Source organism: Schistocerca gregaria, chromosome 4, assembly GCF_023897955.1.
Source record: "Schistocerca gregaria isolate iqSchGreg1 chromosome 4, iqSchGreg1.2, whole genome shotgun sequence".
In the NCBI taxonomy this organism is placed as follows: Eukaryota; Metazoa; Arthropoda; class Insecta; order Orthoptera; family Acrididae; genus Schistocerca; species Schistocerca gregaria.
The window spans coordinates 149,903,617-149,927,727 of NC_064923.1; the positions used below are offsets into that span (position 1 = coordinate 149,903,617).

Here is a 24,111-nt window from a genome sequence, read left to right on the forward strand (position 1 = left end):
GCCCTTATTACACTTCCTTTTATACAGAGGGCGGTTTGACACTATCGCAAAATTCAGTATGGTTCTGTGGTAATCAGTACAGCGAAAATATAATTTTACGTTTTCACTTATCAGTATGTCATTTAACCTATTGCTAAGTTTTTCTTTCTTCTTGTTTCAGGTAAGCCACAGTTATTAAGCTGACATCCTACTACGTTAACGCGCAGTGATACATAGCTACAAAGGTGGGGCTACTCTGCCACTGCGTTTAACAGTATGCTGTTATCGGTCTCCGGGTACAACTCACATAATAGAGGTAATGTATTTATATACATTCAGAGCTTTCGGCACGATCGCTGCAACATCCATGACCTGTCACTTTAAAGTACGCCAACAATCGTCAGAAAAAATGGAAGCCAACGCATCTACCAGTGATGAACTCATCGAAATCCGCAGATATGCGTCACCACGAAAATGTTGGTGCCCAAGCTGCAATGCTTCTTGCACACAAAACGCCCATTTACACTGCACGAGGGACGTATGGTCCTAAAAGATCTTCACAAAACAGGATTTGTATTAAAAAATGTTCAAATGTGTGCGAAATCTTATGGGACTTAACTAAGGTCATCAGTCCCTAAGCTTACACACTTCGTAACCTAGATTATCCCAAGGACAAAAACACACATCCATGTCCGGGGGAGGACTCGAACCTCCGCCGGTACCAGCCGCACAGTCCATGACCGCTCGGCTAATCCCGCACGGATGGATTTGTGTGTAGCTCAAGTTTGTAAGTAGTACAGAAGTATGGAAGATACTCCATTTTTCATGCAGTGCCGACTTATGCTGTCGTGTGACAATGACGGCGAAGTTTCCTGTACTCATTTTTTTTCTACCAATTATTTTGTGACAAATCCGTGACAGCAGCTCAAGGGACTTCCATTAACATCTCCCCAACTGAAATTGTGTGCACAAATTGTGTGCACATGATGGAAACCGGACTCATCACCGCTTAGTTCCACTTGTTCTTTTTTATCACGGTGCAGTGTTGTCAAGGTTGCCAAAGCTATATATAACGCATTCCTTGACTATCCATGGAGGAAAACGTAGTTAAGGCAGTCGCCTTGGCACAACATTTTTGGCTAACGAGGGCATAGGAAAAAGGTAATTTGAACGTGCTGTCAAGATACTGAAAAACAGCACATTCACGCATATGAAGAAGAGTACACTGGACGTTCGAACTAATCAAGACTTTGTGTAAACAGCTCGTGAGACATGTCTATTTGTGGTCTGCTGCTGATACTGAAAATTACACTGTAGGGCTGTTTTTTAAAGTTCAAAGATTAAAATTGAGTTTTCTGCCTGGCGTAAAAGAACCTGATTGTGTTTTGTAAAAAGTTATTTATCGACGTAGTAGCTTGTCAGGTAAATGTACTTCGTCTAACGTTTACCCTATGGGCAGATTTCGTCAATGAAGTGCTATGAACAGTCTGCAGAATACCTATCTATGGCCCCAAAATATTTTCCAGGCGTAAGATTCTCTAAATATTTGAACAGGTGCAAGTTGAGTTGATGCTACAGCAATTTAAACTTCATATTATCCTCTTTTTGCAATCAAGACTTCGTATCGTGCAACTTTTAGTCCACCGGACCAAACGAATTGCGTTATAATAAATCGCCATTACGGTTTGGCTCGTCGTGAGACACCAAGGAAAATCCGTTTCGAGACCTTGGAAGCTCTGCCCATACCAAGTCCGTGGGCTATTCTTGCAAAAAGCTTTTCCTAACCAATTCTAATTGCGAAATGTAGCGTAGTCTGTGTTCTGCTGTACGTATGACATTAGGTGCGGCATTCATAACACCAGATAGTGAAGTACCATATTATGTAGTTTCTAGATGGTTTATGTGACTCTTCTTGGCCTTTATTTACACCGATCATTGCAAAGAGAATCACTGCCACTTTCGAACTCAACCGCAGAAGCACCAGACTTCTTATAAACCTACACCAACGTTGGATAATTTTTGACTGATGATATGTTGCCGGAATAGAAATCTTTCGTAGCGACGCCGTTACCAAGTAGCTCAAACACACCGAAACAAGACAGCTTTAAAATCCGTATAAATGAAATTATTCGACAGATCAGTTTGGTTCTTAGATTACTGCACACGTCACCATAACAAAAGTAAAATTTCTTTGATATGAACATAACTGTGCCGAGGAAAGATCTTGCTTTAACGCATCTATATGTTTCTTACACACAGTACTTCATAACTAACAGTGATAGCTGACACAGATGAAAATGTAAGATGATAGAAGCGAAAAAGTTGCTGTAAACATGGGTCCGCAAAGGCGACATTTGAGAGATGTTTCGTTACGAACCGCCACTGATTTCAGTATAAAATGTTGAAGTTGTGAAAATGCATATTAAATAAAACCTTCTAGATTAAGGCCTCCTAATGGGGCTCGTACTTAGTGCTATATGCATGATGAAAACGCTTAGCACATTTTCCTGCTGGCGTAAGACAACATCTGACACGCCAGTATGGTCAGAAACAGGTCGAACAGATCCTGAACCCTCGTCTCCGAGAAATGAGAGAACGACACTTGGGGGATATCTCGTTTTACAGGCACTACTGTACAGCAAATAACAGGTAACATACTGAATGAAGAGCTGTCGTATTTCCTGTTAATGTAGATCAGAGATGAATTAGATTCCAATTAGATCCAGACGTAATCAAAAAGTTTACCTTTCAAATACGAGGGCGTGCTGAGAAGCAATGCCTTAGAACTTTCTATTGTTTTCAATATCGGTTCAGGTATTACATGTCGTGCATATTACTACTTTCCCGTTTCGCTGGCGCAAGTTGCAACCCTTTGCCACTACAGGGCTCAAATTGTAACATGGCGGTGTGTAACGTGACTGACGGTGCGTCAAAAACAAAGTGCTGTAACCCCTCAGAAAACTGAAAGCAAGACTTGGAAGACTTCGTCCACACATAGGGAGCACCCTCTCTTTTAGCATTACACGGCCAGACCACACACACACGGGCTCTGCGATGTCTGCAGCAGGTCGTTCCCTCGAGGACTTCACTTTCCTAGTAATGAAGCGGTGCGTGCACAGGTGAGGTTGTTTTTCCGTCGATAGTCACACACATTCTAGTGACGGTATCAAAAAACCGGCCTCAAGTTGGGAGAAATGCGTTCGACGCCAGGGTGATTGCTTTGAGAAATAAATTTGTACACATGAAGAATAAAGATGTAGAATGTTAATAACGTTTGTTTTATTTGAAAAGCTTTATCAAGTTTCACTTAAAATTCGGAAGCATTACTTTCCAGCGTGCTATTGTACACTTATTCCAACTAGGACAATATTTCATACTGAAGCCCGTAGCTGCTGAAAACCGTGCGCGCGCAAAGCTATCTGTTTATTGAAACAGGTTTGCTAGAGCTTGCGACAGTCTGCAACATTGATACACCGTACACGCTAAAATGTATTTGCTGCAATCTCTAATTCGAGGGTAGCGTCAACCCTAAACGTGTGTTGTACTTATTTTCCTAGAACGTTGCTGATAGTGCATTGTTTACAAAGAACGGAGGCACTGAAGACTACCCGGATCACACAAAAGTGCGTGGCGGCGATATCTGCGGATGTGACGCACACGCCGCGAAAAATGACGTAGCTTCCGGTTGCGCGACGCTATCTTAAGTCTTTAGACGAACGCTGTGTGTCGTCCATGGTTTACCTTTTAGAATAAATGCTTTTCTGTACTTCTGATAATCTGAAGGCATAGAGCCACAAGGATTTTAGCAACTGTGTAATGGTTTTGCTGACACCCGTTGTTTTTTTTTTTAACAGGGCAGAGAGATGCCACGAGCCTCACTGAGGATTTCAGGCCATGTTGCTACGCTAAATCTGTTCGAGAACTTTGCTATATCTAAGTTATTCATGATCGGATGCACTAGTGGTAACTTTAAGTGGACATAGAGGGTACAAATCGTTGCTGTATGTCTAGCTGACGGGTACATTGCCAATTTTCAGAGAAGTTGGAGGGAAAAGAATACAGCTACACGGAGATTTTAATCGTGAACATATGGACTACAATGTCACCTAACCAGTACCGCGCAGCACCCATTTTCGCTCTGTCGCAAGACGACGCTCCATATGCTCCACGAAATGTGTAAAATGCTAGGGAGTCAATCCTCGTCCGTGACTCAACTATAGACCACAAATAGCTCTGATGGTCGTAGCTGGGCTAAATGCGCGCAGTCTCGATGTACTCTGGTTGATATGTGTTGACCTTCTACGACACCCATAAGCATCCGCGTGTCCGTGGAGTGGTTCTCGGAGAGTGCAAACAGTCCAGGAGGGATGGATAGCTGTATAGTCCCGTTGAAGGTACAGATCCCGTGTCGGATGCTGTAGGCAACCAAAGATGAATACACACGATTGTTCGGAGGTGGTGGTGGTGGCGGAATTATCGGGCCCTCATTTATTAAGTCTCTTCTTTCCTCGCTTCTTCTTGTAATTGGTTTGATGCGGCCTGCCATGCCACGAATTCATCTCCTGCGCTAACGTTTATCATTTCAGAGTAGCACTTGCAGCTCACGTCTTCAGCTAATAGGTGAATGTATTCCAATGTGTCTTCCTCTACAGTTTCTACTACCCTACAGTAACCTTTAGTACCATGGACGTTACACCCTGATCCCTTAACACATGTCCTATCATCCTGCCCCCTTCTTATTAGTGTTTCCCATATGATCCTTTCTGTGCCGAATCTGCGGAAAGCCTCGTCATTCCTTACCTTACCAGCTCACATAATTTTCAACTTTTTTTGTAGCGCATCCCAGACTGTTCCACTCTCTTTTGTTAGTTTTCTCTCGGTCCATGATTCACTACGCACTGCCTCAATTGTCACTGTTGGCAAGCGGAATGCATCGCCTCGTGTCATTTTCGACGTTAGGCCGTATACCAGTACTCATCGGTGCTTGCGACCGTTTTCCATGGTTCGAGCGTAGAGTTTCTACGTTGCCCACTCCGTGCCCTGTGACTGTCGGTGAACGGCACTCGTGTGGAGTAGATGGCTTGTGCACCCTATAGGTAAGAGATGATCAGCTTCCCCCACAGACGTTTCGCAAAATGACTGCTTTGGTGGGAGGAGGAGACAAGAGTTTGTATGTTGGGATCCGCGCACCGTCATGACAACGCTAACAGAACTACCTTCCCTCACACTCTAGAAGCGGACATCGTGCGTGTGGTTGTTGCCCACCAGGTGCGTGTCGTGGACAGGTCTGGTATGACTGTCATATCCCTCTTCCTACCTCCGAATAGTGCGTGACGACAACTGGAACCTTCGTATCAGCTCCAGTTTCTCTGGTTTTTGGTCGTGGATGTTAATAAAGATCCGTGTAGGAGGAAATAATACGTTGCAATGCTCTTTGTGGTAATGTACTTAAACGATAACCCTAAAATCGACACAAGACGACTCTCTCGTAGAGACTGCGCTGGAGTTGATACCCTTCTCTCGAATACTAAACAATCCCATGACGAATGATAAATGCTCCTTTGGACTTCTCCCTGTCGCTCTTTCCTATTAATCGAACTTCGTAAGGGTTTCAGACTGGTGAGGAATAATCGAGAATCGATCTCACCAATGTTTTGTGAGCGACTTGTTTCGTAGGTGAATTACACTTCCTAAAGACCCTTCCAATGAATCTCAACCTAACACCTATTTGTTACCTATAGTCTGCTTTATGTGGTCATTCTGCTTTAGGTTTTTCCAAAGTGTTTTAGGATTGCCACTCTTTCGAAGTAGCGTAATGGAAGAGTTACATACGTGTAAGACATCTTACAATGGCAGCCCTTGCACCAGTGTTACTCCCTTCGCAGGTCATGCCGCATTTCGTTACATTAATGTGGCGTTACAACCTTCCTATAACAACTTTGCGAATGACATTAATGTGGCATTACAACCTTCCTATAAGAAGTTTGCGAATGACTTGGCTACATTGTAGCTTGTACGTCGCTGTTACAATCAGTGACAGTTGACAGGGCTTCTGCCATCTATATGTCGATAATCTCGATGACGGTACCCGGTGACAATTTTTCCCCTGGAACGAGCATTCACGGTAAATCTTCACAAGGTAGCACTTTATCAGTGCCTGCGGTACCTCGAAGACAGGGTAACCTATACAGCGATTTGGCCACGATCAAACCAGCGGCTGGCACGCTGCTTGTTATCTTAGTGTGTCATAATGACGGCCAGTGCAACGTTGACGGGACCTCAGTTACGCGACATGTCGCATTTTCCCAGTATCCTACCAATGAGCCATAGTCTTCTAACTTTCTCACTGTGCCGTATCAGCGTTATTCCTCTTAAAAAAAAAAAAACACGGTTCAAATGGATCTGAGCACTATGGGACTTAACATCTGAGGTCATCACTCCGCTAGAACTTAGAACTACTTAGATCTAACTAACCTAAGGACATCACTCACATCCATGCCCGAGGCAGGATTCGAACCTGCGACCGCAGCGGTCGCGCGGTTCAAGACTGTAGCGCCTAGAACCGCTCGGCCACTCCGGCCGGCCATTCCTTTTTAAATTCGGACTGGAGCATAGGAAGTAAGACACCTTCTATGCCTATTAAACTACGATTTCTTACGTGAGTGGTATGTTGGTCGTGTTGGAATTTAAACAGTTTTTCGCAATGTGTAACAGCAATTGAATTTTCTCGGCGTTTTTCGTAACTGTTGCCCTCAGGCAGACGAATCTGTGAGAGTATTCCTGTTGATCTGTTTTGTATACACCATGTTTCTTGCTCCAACTCTCTACAGACGCCACACAGTGTAGTAGGGTTGAACTAAAAGATTGTTCAAGGTCTCGTCAAACTTCGCTTTCGCAGTATCTTGCCAATAAATGGAATTATTACCTTCAGGACATTTGTCTTTTTTGTAGATAATCCGGTGCATGCGACCGACTGTGAACGTTGTTTTCCCGTAATACATTTTATGCACGTTATGACTTTACTCGAATCTGCAATTGAAGGTGCATCTATAAGTGCTGTGAAACCAGTAATGCTCAAGAGTAAAAGGATTTTACAGCTGAAACGGTTTTATTTTTCAAAATGGAATTATGCTTTCGTTTGAACAGCAGTGATTAATATTGAATGGTACTACTTTTCATTATCCTCCAAAGCTCATTTAGCGATTTTTTCCTTACTTAAAAAAAAAAAAGATTTGTGTATCCACCTTGGTTAATGCTTTATTTTCCCCAAAGTATTTTCAACAAGACATTGCCATCAGAAGTCTTTCTTTTTTCGCCCTATTCGCTTAAATATACAAAGCATGTTAGGACGAGAAAAATGTTAATTTTGGATGTCGTTCTAAGAAGTTTCATACTTACGTAGCTTTTTACTTCTTCTGTTTATTATATGCAGATAAAAACTGTAGAGGGAAGCAGTCTATACAACAGTTTAAAATAGATGTAGATTGCAAACGTTATGAACAAACTGGAACAGGACGGACTAGTGTGGAATGCTGCAACAAAATCAGTCTTCATACTGAAGACAACAGTTGCAACGTAGCAGCAACGTGCCACTACATTAACATGATACTGTTTCTTCATATGATACGGCACCTTCAATTCGACCGTTGTTATTAATGAGTTTACTTTTCATATAAGGAACGTCTGTTTTATGAAAATGTGGGTTTACGGCTCTGATTGACTATCGGCGAGCCTTATGAGGGCATAGCATGTGTTCCGTGTTTGCTTCTATTTACAAAATGAACACTTCGAAAACTTCATCTTTGAAGTAGCGGTCTCCTATTCGCAAGGTCTACCAATCAGATCTGTTCGGATTTGTGTATCCGCCTTGGGTAGATGATTCCTTTTCCCCAAACTATATTCAACAATACGTTGCCATCAAAAGTATTTTTTTTTCTCCCTGTACACTTAAATACTGTTCCGTGCTTCGTTCAGTCGATTCAGACTTTCCGTGACCCCGCGAACTAAGGCACGCCAATATCCTCCGCCCTGCACTTTCTCCCGCAGACTTTCCAGGTTGGAATCTATTACCACTGCGATGCCATCGATCCATCTCATCCTATTCCGCCCTCTTCTCCTGGTGCCTCCGATCTTCCTCACCGTTAACGTCTGTTCTAGCGGATCATGTTTGCTCACGATGTGCCTAAAGCAGGTCAGTTTTTGTTACAGTATCAGACTTCCCAACGAATAATCTGGTTTTCTAATGCTGAACCTATTCGTTCTCTTTGCAGTCAGTGGACTTGTAGTTGTCCCACACTCTATATTCATCAAGTATTAACAAATGAGAGCATTTAATGACTTCCAACAAACTTTACGCAAATCTTCACATCATTACGTTTTTAGTTTTACTTCTTGCTGCGAAGCCTATTCGCAATAAATGTCAGAATATAAATATACCTAGGAATGTACTCCAAAATTTAGTATTTAATTACTTAGCGTATGGCTTACAGATTTATATTACAGTAGATAAAATTAAGCTGATACAAAACAAGATAAAATGAGAACAGGCCTTTGAAGCCCCAGCGGTACCGACCGGCCGCCGTGCCATCCTCCTCTTCAGCCGTCACCGTATTCGGGTGCGGAGGGGCATGTGGTCAGCGCACAGCTCTCCCTGCCGCTCTAAGTTCTCGTGATCGGTATCGCTACTTCTCAATCACGTAGCTCTTCAATTGGCCTACAAACGGCTTACCAGACTCCCCAGCGAGTTAATTGGTACAGATATTGTCTTTGTAGGTACAAATGAATTTTTTCCCCACTTGTGTAACGTTGCTTTGGTTACGGCGTGGTCTGTTCTGATACGGTTGAGGATGGTCCCTGTTTTTCTTGGTTGGTTGGCTCCCAGGGGTTGGATGGTGGATCTGTTTTACCTACCTTCTTACGACCACGGAAGGATGTTCACTGATTTCTTCGTTCCTCTCTTAGATTATAGATTTCCTGAGCGCGTTGGCCATGGTTGACGCAGAATGGTTTTCTAGATTTTAGTCGGTTGCGTGGTAAGTTGTTTCACGATTTGGTAACTCTGAAATCCAGTGTGTTTCATCCATTCATATGCTACTGTTCGTTGCCGTTGGAGGTTTGGAAGGGAAATGTACCGGGTGATCAAAAAGTCAGTATAAATTAGAAAACTTAATAAACCACGGAATAATGTAGATAGAAAGGTAAAAATTGACACACATGCTTGGAAAGACATGGGGTTTTATTAGAACAAAAAAAAGTATTGCTAGACGCGTGAAAGATGTCTTGCGCGCGTCGTTTGGTGATGAAAATGTGCCCAGCCGCCACTTTCGTCATGATTGGCCTGCCAGGTCCCCAGACCTCAGTCCGTGCTACTATGGGCTTTGGGGTTGCCTGAAGTCGCAAGTGTATCGTGATCGACCGACATCTCTAGGGATGCTGAAAGACAACATCCGACACAGATGCCTCACCATAACTCCGGACATGCTTTACAGTGCTGTTCACAACATTATTCCTCGACTACAGCTATTGTTGAGGAATGATGGTGGACATATTGAGCATTTCCTGTAAAGAACATCTTTCCTTTGTCTTACTTTGGTACGCTAATTATTGCTGTTCTGATCAGATGAAGCGCCATCTGTCGGACATTTATTGAACGTTTGTATTTTTTTGGTTCTAATAAAACCCCATGCCATTCCAAGCATGTGTGTCAATTTGTACCTCTCTATCTACATTATTCCGTGATTTAATCAGTTTTCAAATTTATACTGACTTTTTGATCTCCTGGTACATAGCAAATTGAAGTCTTACAATCAGATCTAAAGTTTCAAATGAGGACTACGGAAGCAATAAGTGACCAGTAAGCTCTGTTGATTCGTTAATCTTTGCAATTGGCGGTTGCTTCAGTATGACATGTGTCTGACTTGCATGTTAAAAGTGGTAATATTTAGCAAATAAACTATTTGCCTAGGTTTGACGTCATCGCTAAATGACGCCTCGCTCAGGAGATATGACGTCATTAACATTCAGTTGCCTGAGAAGCTAGTTTCTCTTACAAACGTAGTCACGATTATTTAAAGAATCGTGACATGGTAAAGGTGAGGGGGCGAGGGCGAGGGCGATTACTGGTCGCTGAAACTGGTTAGCGACAAGAAACAATGAGTCTACGTCGAGGCGAACCAACACTCCCCTATTGTTGCTTGTACTGATTTCCAGCGATACCATCTCGCCGACCCCTTTCATCCTGACAGCACGTGTGCAGCAGCTTGTTATCAATGGACAGGTCGGATGCCCTTCCCGTGTCGCTTTCGCGACCGGGCGCGCTCGTATTTTGTCGGCGGCAGGCGGCGTGTCTGCGTATCGACGCTGACGTCACGGCCGGTCTCCATGGCGACCGCCTCTCGCGGGCCGGCACAGAGGGTGGAGTGGAGGTGACCTAGTGTCGCTGGGACGGCCACCGCTATGAGGCACACGCTGGACTTGCAGGAGCCTCTGTCGGTGAGTTAAGTCTGAAGCCAGGACCAGGCGTCACGTGAGCGCTTCGAAAGGAGAGCCTAACAGTAAAAGAGCGGCCGCCGATCTAAAGGGCAACTTGCGTACCGCGAAACGACGCTGCCTTTATCTGTTCGCCCTATTGATTTCACAGCCGCGCGGATCGATGGGAGTAAGTAGGCCCACAGACACGTGGCGACCAGCGAAACAGCTGGCGTTGCTGCTTAGACCAGTGCAGCTTGTAGATTGCTTGCTGGCGGTGCCTTGTCTAGTGATAACAACAAAACGCTCGCGTTAGACTAGTTCACAACGTAGAACGATTTGTTTACGGCACGCTAGGCGTCTGTTAGGAACAGCAGCATAACTATTTCGGTAGTTAAGACCAAGAACACACGCTACTCACTAAGTACTGCTGTAAACAACACTATGTGTTACTTGCTTGCAACAGACTGAGTGAAGCCGTATGTAATTTATCGGGACAGTCCCCCCCTCCACACACACACACACACACACACACACACACACACACCCGTCCTCCAGCTCCCATGGGACATGCAGGTTATGCAGTCACAGTGTCAAATGCTTCTATCTTGTGTGCGAAGTTTCCTTCCATAAAAGGGCGCACAGTGCACTATATTATAAGTATATTGTATGTTTTTTCACACACAAGAAAAAGTAGCTTTCAGATCTGCATCTGATTTTGTGCTGAAAATTTAAACCACGGTTGGGTAGCGAGTATTGCCACCCATTTCTTGCCATCATATTGTCACTTTCGTATGAATACATTGGTAATGAATAAAAGGTCCAAATTTCTACCCTGTGGTTGGTTGTATTTTTCTGGCTCTTACTTTCACTTATGACAATACTTAGGTGTGTAAATGTAAATAGTATTCGGACCAATATTGTCGTTGGCATGGACGTCACATCTGGTCGTAGTAACTGTAAATATTGTAATCGGTACACAAGGAGAAGCATGAAATCCTAGTAGACAGTCGTACATCTCCTTCACAGGCTTAGAACTGGGCGTAAGTCATATGCATAGTTTAATGCTTTCCATACCGGTGACAACACTGTCACAAATTTCAGTACGCGAAAGAATACTTAGATTGAAGTAGAGATTAACAAAATTAACTGTAAGATGTAGTTGCAGCATGCATGTAATGCCTAAAGTTGGATGACTATTCCAAATATATTTAGCTAAATAAAAGCAATTAGAATTGTAATGGCTGGTGTGTTCGGTTTTGAAAATCACGTAATATAATTTCTAGTAACGTCAGTAACAGACATTGGAAGTCTGCAACATTCCATGGTGGTAAATAGTACATTGAAATGTCGATGAGAGGCTAAAGCAGAATTAATGAAATGAAATCAATTCTGTTGGGCACTGAAATGAAATTGTGGCAATAAGTGAATTTGTTCTGGACCAGGACTCGATCCCAATTTCCCGCTTTACGCGAGGGATGCGTTAACTGCTTCGGCTATCCGAGCACGGTGTCCGTCCGACCAAACTTCCCAACTTGGCGCGCAGCACTTCCGTAGCGCCTCCTGCCCACCATATTCAAGATTTACGAGTGGACACTTGGTGCTACGTCAGGACTTGAAAATGTATTTCCGGATTTTTTTATAGCTGCCTTACCATTAAGCTCTCCAATCAGAGAAAGAGGATAATTCATTTACTTGTTGCTTCCTGAGTACTACAAACATGCAAAACCTCGATCACATGGGTGCTTGTGTGTAAGGTGGTTTAAGGCAGTTGTCGTTGGTTGCTATTAACTGCCCGGAAGCTGCCGTCTCTTTCCATCGGCACACTGACCTCTTCTGTTTCTCAATGACACTTAGTTAGATGTTACCAAGTCAAGCCATAACAAAATAAAACCTATGTGTAGTACCACTCTCTCTGCCGTCTGAACATTTGTACTGTGGGCGTATTCAGCTTCTAATGTATTATCCCGTACAGTCTGTACTGGATTCGTCGATAGGCTGTCCTATTTGGACTTGATGTTTAAATAGGTCGACGTACCATTCACGGTCACGAATGCGTGACACATTGTTTCAGTTTATGCTAGGCATTCTGTTCCAGAACTATTTGTACATATCAGGGTACTCTCTGAAGTCTTGGGTATATGATATGGCGGAATTATTTTTCCCTCATTTCCAGCTACGATGCTCCTGTCTATCGTTAATCTCACTAGGTAAGCGTCAAAGACCAATAAACAATACTCAGGAATGAGCTGTACAAGAGTTTCATAAAACATCAGTGTGTGAATTAAACTGCTTCAGAGTTCTTCAAATGGCTCTGAGCACTATGGGACTTAACTGCTAAGGTCATCAGTCCCCTAGAACTTAGAACTACTTAAACCTAACTAACCTAAGGACATCACACACATCCATGCCCGAGGCAGGATTCTAACTTTCAGAGTTCTTACTGTAAACATGTCTACCATATGTTTTCCGTACGAATAGATGTAATTAAAAAAGTACTATTTTATCCTCGGTGAAATCTTTCTTACGTTTTTCCGTGTTGCTAAACTAATTTTTAAGTAACAGTCGGACGGTGTATGAAGGCTTACAAATGTTGTATGAAGGAATACAGCCTGTTTATATTATAATTAATATTCTAGTTACAGCAGGTGCTCTACTTTCAAAACATCACAAGAGAGGAAGAAATAATAGAACAGTAACAACAGAAAGACTAGGAGCAGTATTTAATCGCTGTCAAGAGGTTCTCCTGGATACAAGACAGTTGTGACTGAATCCAACTATTTATTAAGGATCTTGTACTCAGACGATTTCGTGTACTTTCGTCTATTTACCAGCATTACGTTAGATTTTTAATTTTGTCAGCTGCCAGTCTTTACACTAGCTGCAAGTGGAAAAGCATTTCGTAAAAACTTCATAACGACACTTCTTCTCGGTACAATACTGCATCGTCTGCGAAGAGCTTCAGATAGCTACAAGAATGACGTGGCAGGTCGTAGGCATATATTTTTAGCTATCACCAGGGAAAAATTGTTATAAGTAATTTTCTGTGTTCGCAGGTGCATATGATACACGGTGAAATCGCTCTATCGCTAGAATAGTCAAACTCAGAATGGCTCAGCCCGTTGATAAAACGGGGCATCAAGCAATAAATAGTTTCCTGCGTTTGAAGGGAACACCGCTACAACAATCTATGCTGAGTTAGTGGAAGTGTACGGCAACAAATCACAATTCTAAGACACAGCCACAGTCGTTTCCAGTGTGGTGAAGCAGTTCTGAATGACGAAAGACGAAGTGGCATGCCATCTCTCTGCGAAGTAACGTGAATCGTAAGAAAGCAAAAATTAAACGAAGCTAAAGTGAGCGTAAGGAGGGCTGTTCACGTCTGAAGTGTTCAGTGAATACTAAAGGAAAAGTCTATCTTCGAAGTTGTTGGAAAAGTCTAAGAATTTCTGGTCTTACATTAAGTCAGTAAACTGATAGATGCCATCAGTCTGTTCAGATACTCCGTAACCATAATGGCATTGAAACAGAGTGACCCATAGAAGGCCAAAATAACAAACACCTTTTTTTCGCAAAGGAAGAAAACACTTCACCTGCTCCTTTAAGTCATCTCACGGACAACAAAATGACATATCGAAATAAGTGATGAAAGTATACAAAATCAACTGGAACCACTCGGTAAAGGCCACAGGATCTGACAAGATACCAACTAGGTTCTAAGGAATTATACGAAAGAACGTACCGTCTTCTAGCAGTAGTGTACCATAGGTGTCTGGAGGAGCGAAGTGTTCCTGTTTATTGGAAAAAGCACAGATCATTTCCGTTTTCAAAAAGGGTCGACGAAGAGACGCACAAGACTTTAAACCTGTATCTCAGACGTTGATCACTTCTAGAATTCTGGAACACATTTCATGCTCGCCTATCAAGACAATTCTACAAACCGAAAATCTTCTCCGTAGGAACCAACATGGGTTCCGAAAACATTCATGTGAAATCCAGCTCGCTCTGTTCGTCCACGAGACCCAGAAATCAGTAGATACCGGCGCCCAGATAGATGGCGTCTACTTTGACTTCTGAAAGGTTTTCGATACAGCTTCGCATTGCCGCCAAGAGAACAATACACGAGGGTACAGAATTTCAGACCACCTGTGTCACTGAATCGAAGAGTTCCTAGCAAGTAGAACACAGTTTGTCATTTTGAACGGAGGGAAGTCTTAAGACGTAAAAGTAACTTAGGGCGTGCCCCGAGGGAATGTTAAGACTGTTACTTTTAACTGTATGTATAAATGACGAAGTAGATAGCTTGGGAAGTTCGTTGACGGTTTTCGCAGATAATGCTGTTGATATGAAATAGTAGCATCTCTAGAAAATTGTAGCGAATCTGCAGGAAGTGGCAGTTGACCGTCAAGATAAACAAATTTAGCGTATTGCTGATACATAAGACAGAAAGACCCTGTATTGTATGCTTACACAATTGAAGAGAAATTAACGGAAGCAGTTACTTCCATGTGTACAGAGTGATTTTAAGTGGAATGGCCACGTTAAATTAACTGGGTGTAAGGCAGATACCTGGCTACGATTCAGATTCAGAAGAATTTTCAAGAAATGTAGTCCATCAACAAAGGAAGTAGCTTGCAAAACAAACAGTACTTAACATACTGCGCGTCAGAATTGGATATGTACTAGATAGGTCTGACAATGGAAATAGAAAAGATCCAAAGAAGAGCAAAGTTTCGTCAGAGGTTCATTTAGTAAGCTCGAAAGCGCCACGGAGATGTTCAGCCATTTCTAGCGGCCGGCGCTATAGGAGAGGCGTTCTGCATCAAGTTAAGGTCTACCGTTAGACTTCAAAGAGCGTACGTTCCTAGAAGTGTCAACAAACAGATTGCTTCCTCCTCCTACGTACGTCTCGTGAAAGGCCCATGAATATTAAATCAGAACGCCCACACGGAGACTTAACAGGAATCACTGTCCTCGCTATCCATTCACGACTGGAACAGGAGAAGGCGGGAGTAACACTGTACACAAAAATCCTCCTCCACACACTGAATGGTGGCTTTCGGAGTGTAGCTGTGCAAGTGGGGCCCTTGGTGCTCGAAGACCAGAGTATGGCAAACGAGGTAATAATGAGAAAAGGTGAAAAGCAGTTACGGATCAGTTTTCAGCATCTTGTTCACCATTTTGAAACTGAGAAAGGTCACCGTCCCTTTGGTTCCGCGACTGCTCACACCCTTTCAAAAATCTCGCCCAAACGGGGTAACTGTGGAAATGTATCTGTGTCGGCTTAATCCAGGTCACTTTTTTAGTCGCCTAGGTACGATGGAGCCAACGGCCTTGCCACAGCGGTAACACCGGTTCCCGTCTGATCACCGAAGTTAAGTGCTATATGGATTGGCTAGCACTTGGATGTGTCACCCACCGTCCGGGTCTGCCCAGGGCTGTTGGAAAACAGGGAGTGCACAGTCCTTGAGAGACCAGTTGAGGAGCTACTCGGTTGAGAAACAGCGGCACCGGTCACGAAAACTGATAACGGCAGGGAGAGCTGTTTGCTGACCATATGCCCCTCCGTTTCCTCATCCGGTAACGCGTATGGGCTGAGGATGACACGGCAGTCGGTAGGTAACGTTGGACCTTCGGAACCTGTTCGGATGGAGAGCCATAATGGAAGAGGGCTGCGTCTATCACGTACTCTTGATAAAGTAGCAAAGCAGTCAGTGGAAACACTACGGAAAATGCGAAGACAAAATCGTCGTTAGTTCACCTCCGTAGCTCAGTGGTTAGCACGTCTGGAGGAGGATTGGAACGCTCGGCCTCGTGATGTCAGTTGAGCAGCTGCTTGGGTGAAAAGTAGCGTCTCCATCGTCAAGAAAGCCCACAACGGCCGGAGGGGTGGCCTGCTGATCCCATGCCCCCCCCCCCCCCATACCGCATCCAGTGACGCTCATTGGTAGAGGATGAGATGGCGGTCCGTCGGTCGCGATTGTCGCATTAACACGGAGCTGACTATGAGAGTTTTTTTTGGACTGCCGTGTTGTAGTCCTAACAGATTGTGCTGGTAAGAGGGCAAACCGTCACAGGAGCATTATATGGAACTCTCTTTATCGAGCTTACGGGAGGTGTCCAAGAGAATGTTTTTACAATTGACACGGCACTCTGTGACTTCTTACACTTTACATGGAGGAAGAAACTACTACATGGCAGCGATTTACAGAATACCAACGACCTAACTTTAGAGGTGGAGCATTGCTGAAGGGCCGAAATGCAGACTTTCACAACCAAGGTTCAAAATGGTTCAAATGGCTCTGAGCACTATAGGGCTTAACCTCTGAGGTCATTAGTCCCCTAGAACTTAAACCTAACAAACCTAAGGACACCACGCACATCCATGTCCGAGGCAGGATTCGAACCTGTGACCGCAGCGGTCGCGCGGTTCCAGACTGTAGCGCCTAGAATCGCTCGGCCACTCCGGTCGGCCACAACCAAGGGCTCTGTGAAGTCACCCATCGTTGGTGGAAAAGTGTCAAAGCGTGTATACGTAGAAAAGGAATAATGACGTCGCACTTTCCAGATCACTATTTGTTTATTTCGTGGTGATAAACTACTACGACCACCCATCGTATGTGTGTAAAAAAATATTTAAAAAAAACACTTAAGTCTTTATTACATACCAGCGAAGTACTCTGGTTTCTGCTTTCGCATCTGATAGTATCTTCTTAAAAGGGAAATAATCGAGAAGGTAACCAGAAAGTGTTCAGTGAGTCTCGTACATTTAACGAAGTTAAATTAATCAGAAATGATACTGGAGATAATGCCCTATTATCTTTCTTACGGAAGGGGCATCCAGCGTAATGTGAAATGTGAATGAGGAGCGTTATTTTGGAACAAAAACGTCCATGACTGCCCTCGTAATGTCAACGTTTTGGCAGTGCTGGAAGAGAAACGGAATTGTTTTGGTAAACAGGTGACGTATGGGCCAGTCGATATCAGGCTTAAGGGAGAAAGTTGGTGTTTGGCGGAGCGGCCGGCCTGGGATCAATAGGGGCCTAGCCGACGCGACTTACGTAACGCGCATGCCGCTTTCTGGCCGTCATGTTCCCACATGATCTTCTGTTCCCGTCGCTGCACAATGGTTCGTCCATGTCAATGTAGTTAGTAAGGCGGACTGCGTGCAGCAGACCGCGCTAACGGCGACAGTTTGCCCGCGACAGTTGCTGCGTTATGGAGAAGTATCTCGTGGGACATTTGCCCGTATCAGCTTATTCAGATCAATTCATCAGCCGAAATAGCATTCAAACTACGGACACACCCTTCGTTTGTAAACTTCCGTGTCTTCAGTCGAAAACTGACAGAGCCAGCGCTCACCTTGCATGTGACCTTCGTCGACCTCTGTGCAGTAATCGCTTCCGTCAGATATTTGTTCCTCTTGAGAGATTCCGGTGACGCTAGAGGCACATCCGGGAAGGAGGGCATTGCTTGTGCTTTCCAGACCTCATTATCTTGGTAAACTTCATGTTCAGTGATGTTTCATAGTCGATACAGCGCGCCTGTCGATGCATGTTTACGTGGAAAATGAGCGTGCAAGGCCATAGAAAGTATAGAGTCGAAATGAATGTTACGGTCCTTGAAAAGAAATGCAAACCTGTTGGAAATCGGCGTAATAACAAAGGAGAAATGTTTTTGGTACACGGGAAAAATTCGTCGTTAAACGATGACGAGAATACAGTCTTTGAAAGGTAAAACACTCATTCTGGAAAAACTTTGTGGTTGAAGTGAAGTCGAGAGAAAATCTTGAGTACGTTGGGGAGATTTCAGTGAAAGTTGGCAATAATAGGGACCTACGATAGGTGACCATTGCCTCTAAATGCTGGCGAATGTAAACCAGTGTGCATCTGGATCTATAATTATTGACTATAAATTACATTACGTAAATATCTGGCCGTAAAGCGTGCATGTGGACACGGAATAGAAGTGAAACGTCGATACAGTCGCGTATTAAACATACAGGGTGGTTAGAAACAATCTGAAAAGATTTCAGGGATGTTTCAGGGTAATTTGTGCTGAGAATAATTATTAAGAAAAAATAGATATGTTGCACCGTTTCCGTGTTAATTAGTACCAAAGTTAGCAATCAGGCCGTTGAGCACGCAATTTCAGTAGAATCGCCAGAGATGATGTCGTCGAACGTCGTCTTCGTTCAGTTTCGCAAAATTGAAAAAAGAGAGACGAAGATTTGACGAGACGAAGATTTGACGTGGGACGGTAGTAAGCAGGAAACCCCAGCTAAAGGCTGAGCTGTATCGTGCTCTATGATCTACGACAGGCTTTCCTAAACGGTGTTCTACGGAACATTGGTTGCCCGCAGGAAATGAAGAACTGCTCCGCAAAAAGTATTAATAACATAGCATTTTTCGATATTTTGATGAAAAGTAATTATACTTCAAAATTTTTTATGATTTTTGTGTTTTCGTTTTCATTTAAAATTGAAATAATCACTTAGTAGATGGTGTTCCATCGTAGTACCAGGACTTTCGAAGTTCTTAGACAGAGGAAAAGCTTTGGAACCTTTCATCTACGCTTTGGGAACATCTAACATTGATAGAACTCGGCGGGTCGCTTGAATTAGTGCGCGCAACATCAATGCTAAAAACTCGGGGGTACGGCGCAACGTAACGAATTTTAACAATTATTTCTCAGTGTAACGTACTCTGCAACATCCTTAGACTTAATTCCTGTTACAGTGATTTTTAAGGTATTACACTTTGTTTATTAATTTTGGTATCGCTTTACGTAAGCTGACTTCCAATTTTGGAGCATCTGGAAGATATACGTCATCAAAAAGTTCCTTCCTAAAATAGACTTCTACCGCAAACGTTTTCACATGTGTGTAGAACGTTGTTTTTCAAAATGAGGATTGAGCTTTGAAATTATACCATAGAGGGAAACAAAGCTAGGTTCAAACAGACAGAGTAGTTGTTTGGAGATGAAGAGGCTTGCACAGGATAGAGTAGCATGGAGAGTTGTATCAAACCAGTCTTCGGATTGACGTAGCAGTGCGAGGTATTAGTCCTCCAATAACAGTGTGTCATTATCTATTATACTGGTCTTTGATCTCCCTGGCTGTGGATTATATTAATTTAATAAATACAGCAACCAGCCACTTCCGTATTTTTATGTAAGCGAATAGGCTTTTCGGGCTTTCATCCATCCTCAGTTAGCGTAATACAGATAAGTCCTCAGTCAGTACCTCAAATTGAATGCTGCCACTGCCCTGTGCAAAATAACAATTATGTTTAGTTACTACACTTAGCGAGTAGTATATTTGCGATGTATTGCTGTGTAGGTGTACTTAATTTAAACTGTGCTTGTTGTTGTTCCGATTCCCGATTTTTGGATGCGGCACAAACCTCTTTACTTTTATTTTGCAGAAAGACAGCAAAGTGTACCTTACGTTGCCGACTGACACCTTTGTTTACATCTGAAAACACATCTGTAATCAGAGATTAAATTTTGCATGCACGTTCTGATGTGGTAACAGCTCAAAACCTACAAATACCCCACCTGGCCCACAAAGGAAAAACTAGTGAAATTACTTTCAGAAATCTAAATTTATTCTCTCAAGTGTGCAACCCCAAACGGCATTCTAAACGACTAAACATAAATACGAAACAAAATTTTCTTTAGGAATTTCCATACCTTAGTCATACAGTCACTCGTTAGGCGCAGCCATGAAAAAACCTAATCCATTGTGAGCCCGTCCATTGCGTAAAGTAGTTCTACATAATGTAAGTCTGTTCTGTCTTTATTGAGAGAGATAGAGAGACAGAGATAGAGAGAGATAGAGAGAGAGAGAGATAGAGAGAGAGAGAGAGAGAGAGAGAGAGAGGAAAGGAAAAAGTAATTTTTCTATATAAAATCTACTATATTATTTTGGTTTTTATAATATTCCATGTAACCTAAACAGTCACTGCACTTAATAAAAAACCGTGTAGAGACTCAGCACATCCGTGTTAAACAACTTCAGTTCTTTTCAGTCGTGCAGAACCTCTAAGCAAAATGTTACCATTGACCACAGATGTATTTTCGAATGTAAGCAAAGATGTAACTCGGCAACATAGCAGATACTCGTCTGTTTTCTGCAAAACAGAAGTAAAAAAGTGTGTGTGTGTGTGTGTGTGTGTGTGTGTGTGTGTGTGTGTGTGTGTGTGTGTGTGTGCGCGCGTGTGCGTGCAACATCCATAAGGGCGAGAATCGGAATAACAAGCGTAGTAGAAAGTAAGTGCATCTAAACAGCAATACATCGTAAATATATAACTCGGGAAGTGTAGTAGCTAAACAAATTCATTTTGGGCAGGCCATCTGCAGCGTCGAATCTGGCGTCGATGATGTAACTATGTAGTGACTGAAGACTAAAATACGTATTACGTTAATCGAAGATGGGTGAAAGCCGGAAACGCATATTAGCTTAAATAAAAATATGACAAAATGGCTAGCTGCTATATTTATTAAAATAAAAGTTTGAGTAACTCTGCAGGGCTGAACGTAAGGTAATTTGTGTCGCGCGACGCCACGGTAACTCCGGTCGAAAGAAGCGTTTCAGTGTTATCAGAAAGGATGGAGAGAGAAATACGGCGAGCCGTGCGGCGGCATACAGCTGCGGGTGTGGTGAGTGAAACTCCAGTGTCCTTGGTGCGGCGCTTGCTGGTAGCCGGACTTGGCTACACCGGCGGGGAACTTGTCTCACCGTTATAGCCACGTGCAGAGCGGCCATCAGACACCGACCGCCTCCACAGGCTTCCCTCTGCTAAACGGCAGATCGTCCGACCACATCGCTCCTTCTCTACCGTCTTTAAATGACACTCTTTTTCATTAAAATACTATTTAGTGTCTACAGTAAATCAGTAAACTTCAAGGAAATTATTCCGACCCGAGGTCCAAAACGATACACATGGGTAAGTAAAAGCGCGAATATATAATTTTGCATTTAGCTGATTTCGTAGCGCAGTCTACACCAGCGTGCAAAAGACGTAAACTGTGGCGCCAGTATAACTTCCTCCTCTGTTCATATTCCCTGAACGCCCTTCACTCTCTAAACCGCGTGCAGCCAACAGGTAAATTGGTGGAGAGTATTGAGGGCGCTCTCATCCACCTACAAAGGCTGGGGAAGGCGGTATCTTCTTGCTGTGTGTAAGGGCAAATGGGTAGCTGTGTGTAAGGGCAAAAGGGTATTACGCTGAATGAGAGGGCAGGTATAGCAGCCAAGGAGCCGTGTCGTGATCTTCAGATACTACTGGGTAGCTCCTGCGTACCCTCGCCTCGCTCTTTAGGTACAGTGTCGTGCGTCGATGGGAAGAAGAGTGGCTCAAAGTGATAGACAACAAACTGCGGCTAGCAAAGTCCACAAAACGACCTCCTTCCATCCGCACAGGCGGAGGCGGGTTGAGGTATACGTTTTACTGGTCGCGCAGCCCCCAGCCGTATGATTCACGGCTTCTTGCTCTGGCGAGGGACCCCCCCCCCCCCCCACACCCAATGTACTTACGTATTTACTCGAATATGTTTCATTTTAGGACCAAAGGGCGGCCGCTCATTTACCGACAGTTTTGGCCTCATTTCCATTCACAATAAAACGAATATGGTACGACTTTTAAAGTTTTGTAAATTGTCAGATGAGTTCCCTAAAATTTTAGGGCGACGTTTATGACGTGTTTCAGGATGACTAGCTCATTTTTTTTTTAATTGGTCAATTAGCCACATACTCTGGCAAACCTGTTTCAAACTTCCTGGCAGATTAAAACTGTGTACCGGACCGAGACTCGAACTCGGGACCTTTGCCTTTCGCGGGCAAGTGCTCTATCAACTGAGCTACCCAAGCACGACTCACACCCCGTCCTCACAGCTTTGACTACCGCCAGTACCTCGTCTCCTACCTTCCAAACTTCACAGAAGCTCTCCTGCGAACCTTGCAGAACTAGCACTCCTGGAAGAAAGGATATTGCGGAGACATGGCTTAGCCACGACCTGGGGGGGGGGGGGGGGGGGGGGGGGAGGTCCCGAGTTCGAGTCTCGGCCCGGCACACAGTTTTAATCTGCCAGGAAGTTTCATATCAGCGCACACTCCGCTGTAGAGGAAAATTTCATTCTAGAAACCTGATTTAGTTTATCTCTTGTCATTCTTCGATTTTCATAAGTTTTAGAATACGTTGATAATTTTAATGTTGTCTTCCATTAATGTGAGCTAGTGTGATTGTGCAGATGGTGGATGATATTTGGGGAGAGTAAGGTTTTATCTCGGGTTGGCACGCGCGCACAGTATCTCTCACTAACTCAATGTTAATTGTGGGGCACAGAAAAGGATGTATTGCGTATGAGACAGCTAACAAGGGAATTGGAAGAAACCCTAGTAACAGATTCAATGGAATGTACGCTCTGTCATGGGTTTGAGATTGGATTTGCCATAACATTATTGGACGAGTCATGAATAACAAAAGGAAATCACCACAAACCAAAGTACGAGGGGGAAAAATACCAGAAAGGATCTCAGGGAAAGTCGTTGTTGACACTAAGACCACAGATCTTTGTTGGCAGGATAAGGACATTTGGGAATACAAGAACAGGAAGAAGACTAAAGTTTACTGTTCTGTCCTTTAAAGGATCAATAAAATTTTAAAAAATGATGAAAGTTATTTTTTTAAATATTGTTCTCATATATGACAGAGCAATATGTGAAAATAGACAAGACGAAATAGTTAATATTAACCACATACAAAAAAGTAAAAGTTTCTCAAGGAAGAGCTGAACTTGAAAATCGCACCTGATATGGGCACAGCTGAGTGTAAGGTGAGGAAAGCTGGCCTCAGTCTGTTGGTTAATCTAAATTCTGCAGTGCACTACTTGACCTGGTGTTATAGGAGGTTCTACAACGTTGCCTTCCGCCGGCTTTTGAACTGACTTACCCGGCCATGTATAGTCAGTTCTACAGATTCCGATGCACACGACATCTTGGCATTTGTCTCTTAAACTAGATATTCATTGCCAGAGGTGAAAGAAGAGATGTGACAAAAAAAAAAAAAAAAATATCCTACGGCCCAAAAGGCGAAGGACTTACAGTCCAGCCCGCTACCTCGCACCAGCATTGCGAACATCGACCGTAAGATTGATTTAAGGCGATCGAAAGCCCACCCATGGCTTCGCCCGTTGCCACTAAAGGGAAGTACGATGTCCATGCGGCTCAAAATTTCAGCGGATGGTCGGACGACGACGACGACGACACTCTCCTTCACTTCAGCGTTGAAGAAGCTGTGGTGTGCAGACGTCTTCCACGGCATGTCCAGCGGCTTGCGAAATTTGTGTACATCTACAGGTATCTTAACGCTTGCTACACAGCGCTGTGCCACACTCGACCTTGGCGTGGCAGCGGAGAGCACAGGTTGTCGTAGTCGCCTGCAGCCTGAGCGTCGACAACATTGCCTGTTCCTTCCACGGGCCGGCACAATATCAGACTTCAGGAGTTCCTACAATGTCTCGAACGTGTGGCTCAGTCAGCTGAAGCAAGTCAAAATGGTTCAAATGGCTCTGAGCACTATGGGACTTAACTTCTAAGGTCATCAGTCCCCTAGAACTTAGAACTACTTAAACCTAACTAACCTAAGGACATCCCACACATCC

The 24,111-nt window shown here is 43.6% G+C and overlaps 1 protein-coding gene across 8 annotated transcripts in view; it reads left to right on the plus strand.

The window, feature by feature from the left end:
* Nucleotides 1-24,111, plus strand: part of LOC126365957 (hexokinase type 2) — a 397,654-nt gene that overhangs the window by 286,053 nt on the left and 87,490 nt on the right. The window contains exon 1 of one of the 8 annotated variants that reach the window (XM_050008742.1): nucleotides 10,391-10,470. The exons of 6 other annotated variants lie outside the window; for them this stretch is intronic. In XM_050008742.1, the coding sequence (XP_049864699.1) occupies nucleotides 10,435-10,470 (36 nt within the window). In that variant the 5' untranslated portion in view covers nucleotides 10,391-10,434. Of the gene's footprint in view, nucleotides 1-10,390; nucleotides 10,637-24,111 lie in introns of those variants that run through there. One more of the 8 variants, XM_050008749.1, reaches the window with a different exon arrangement.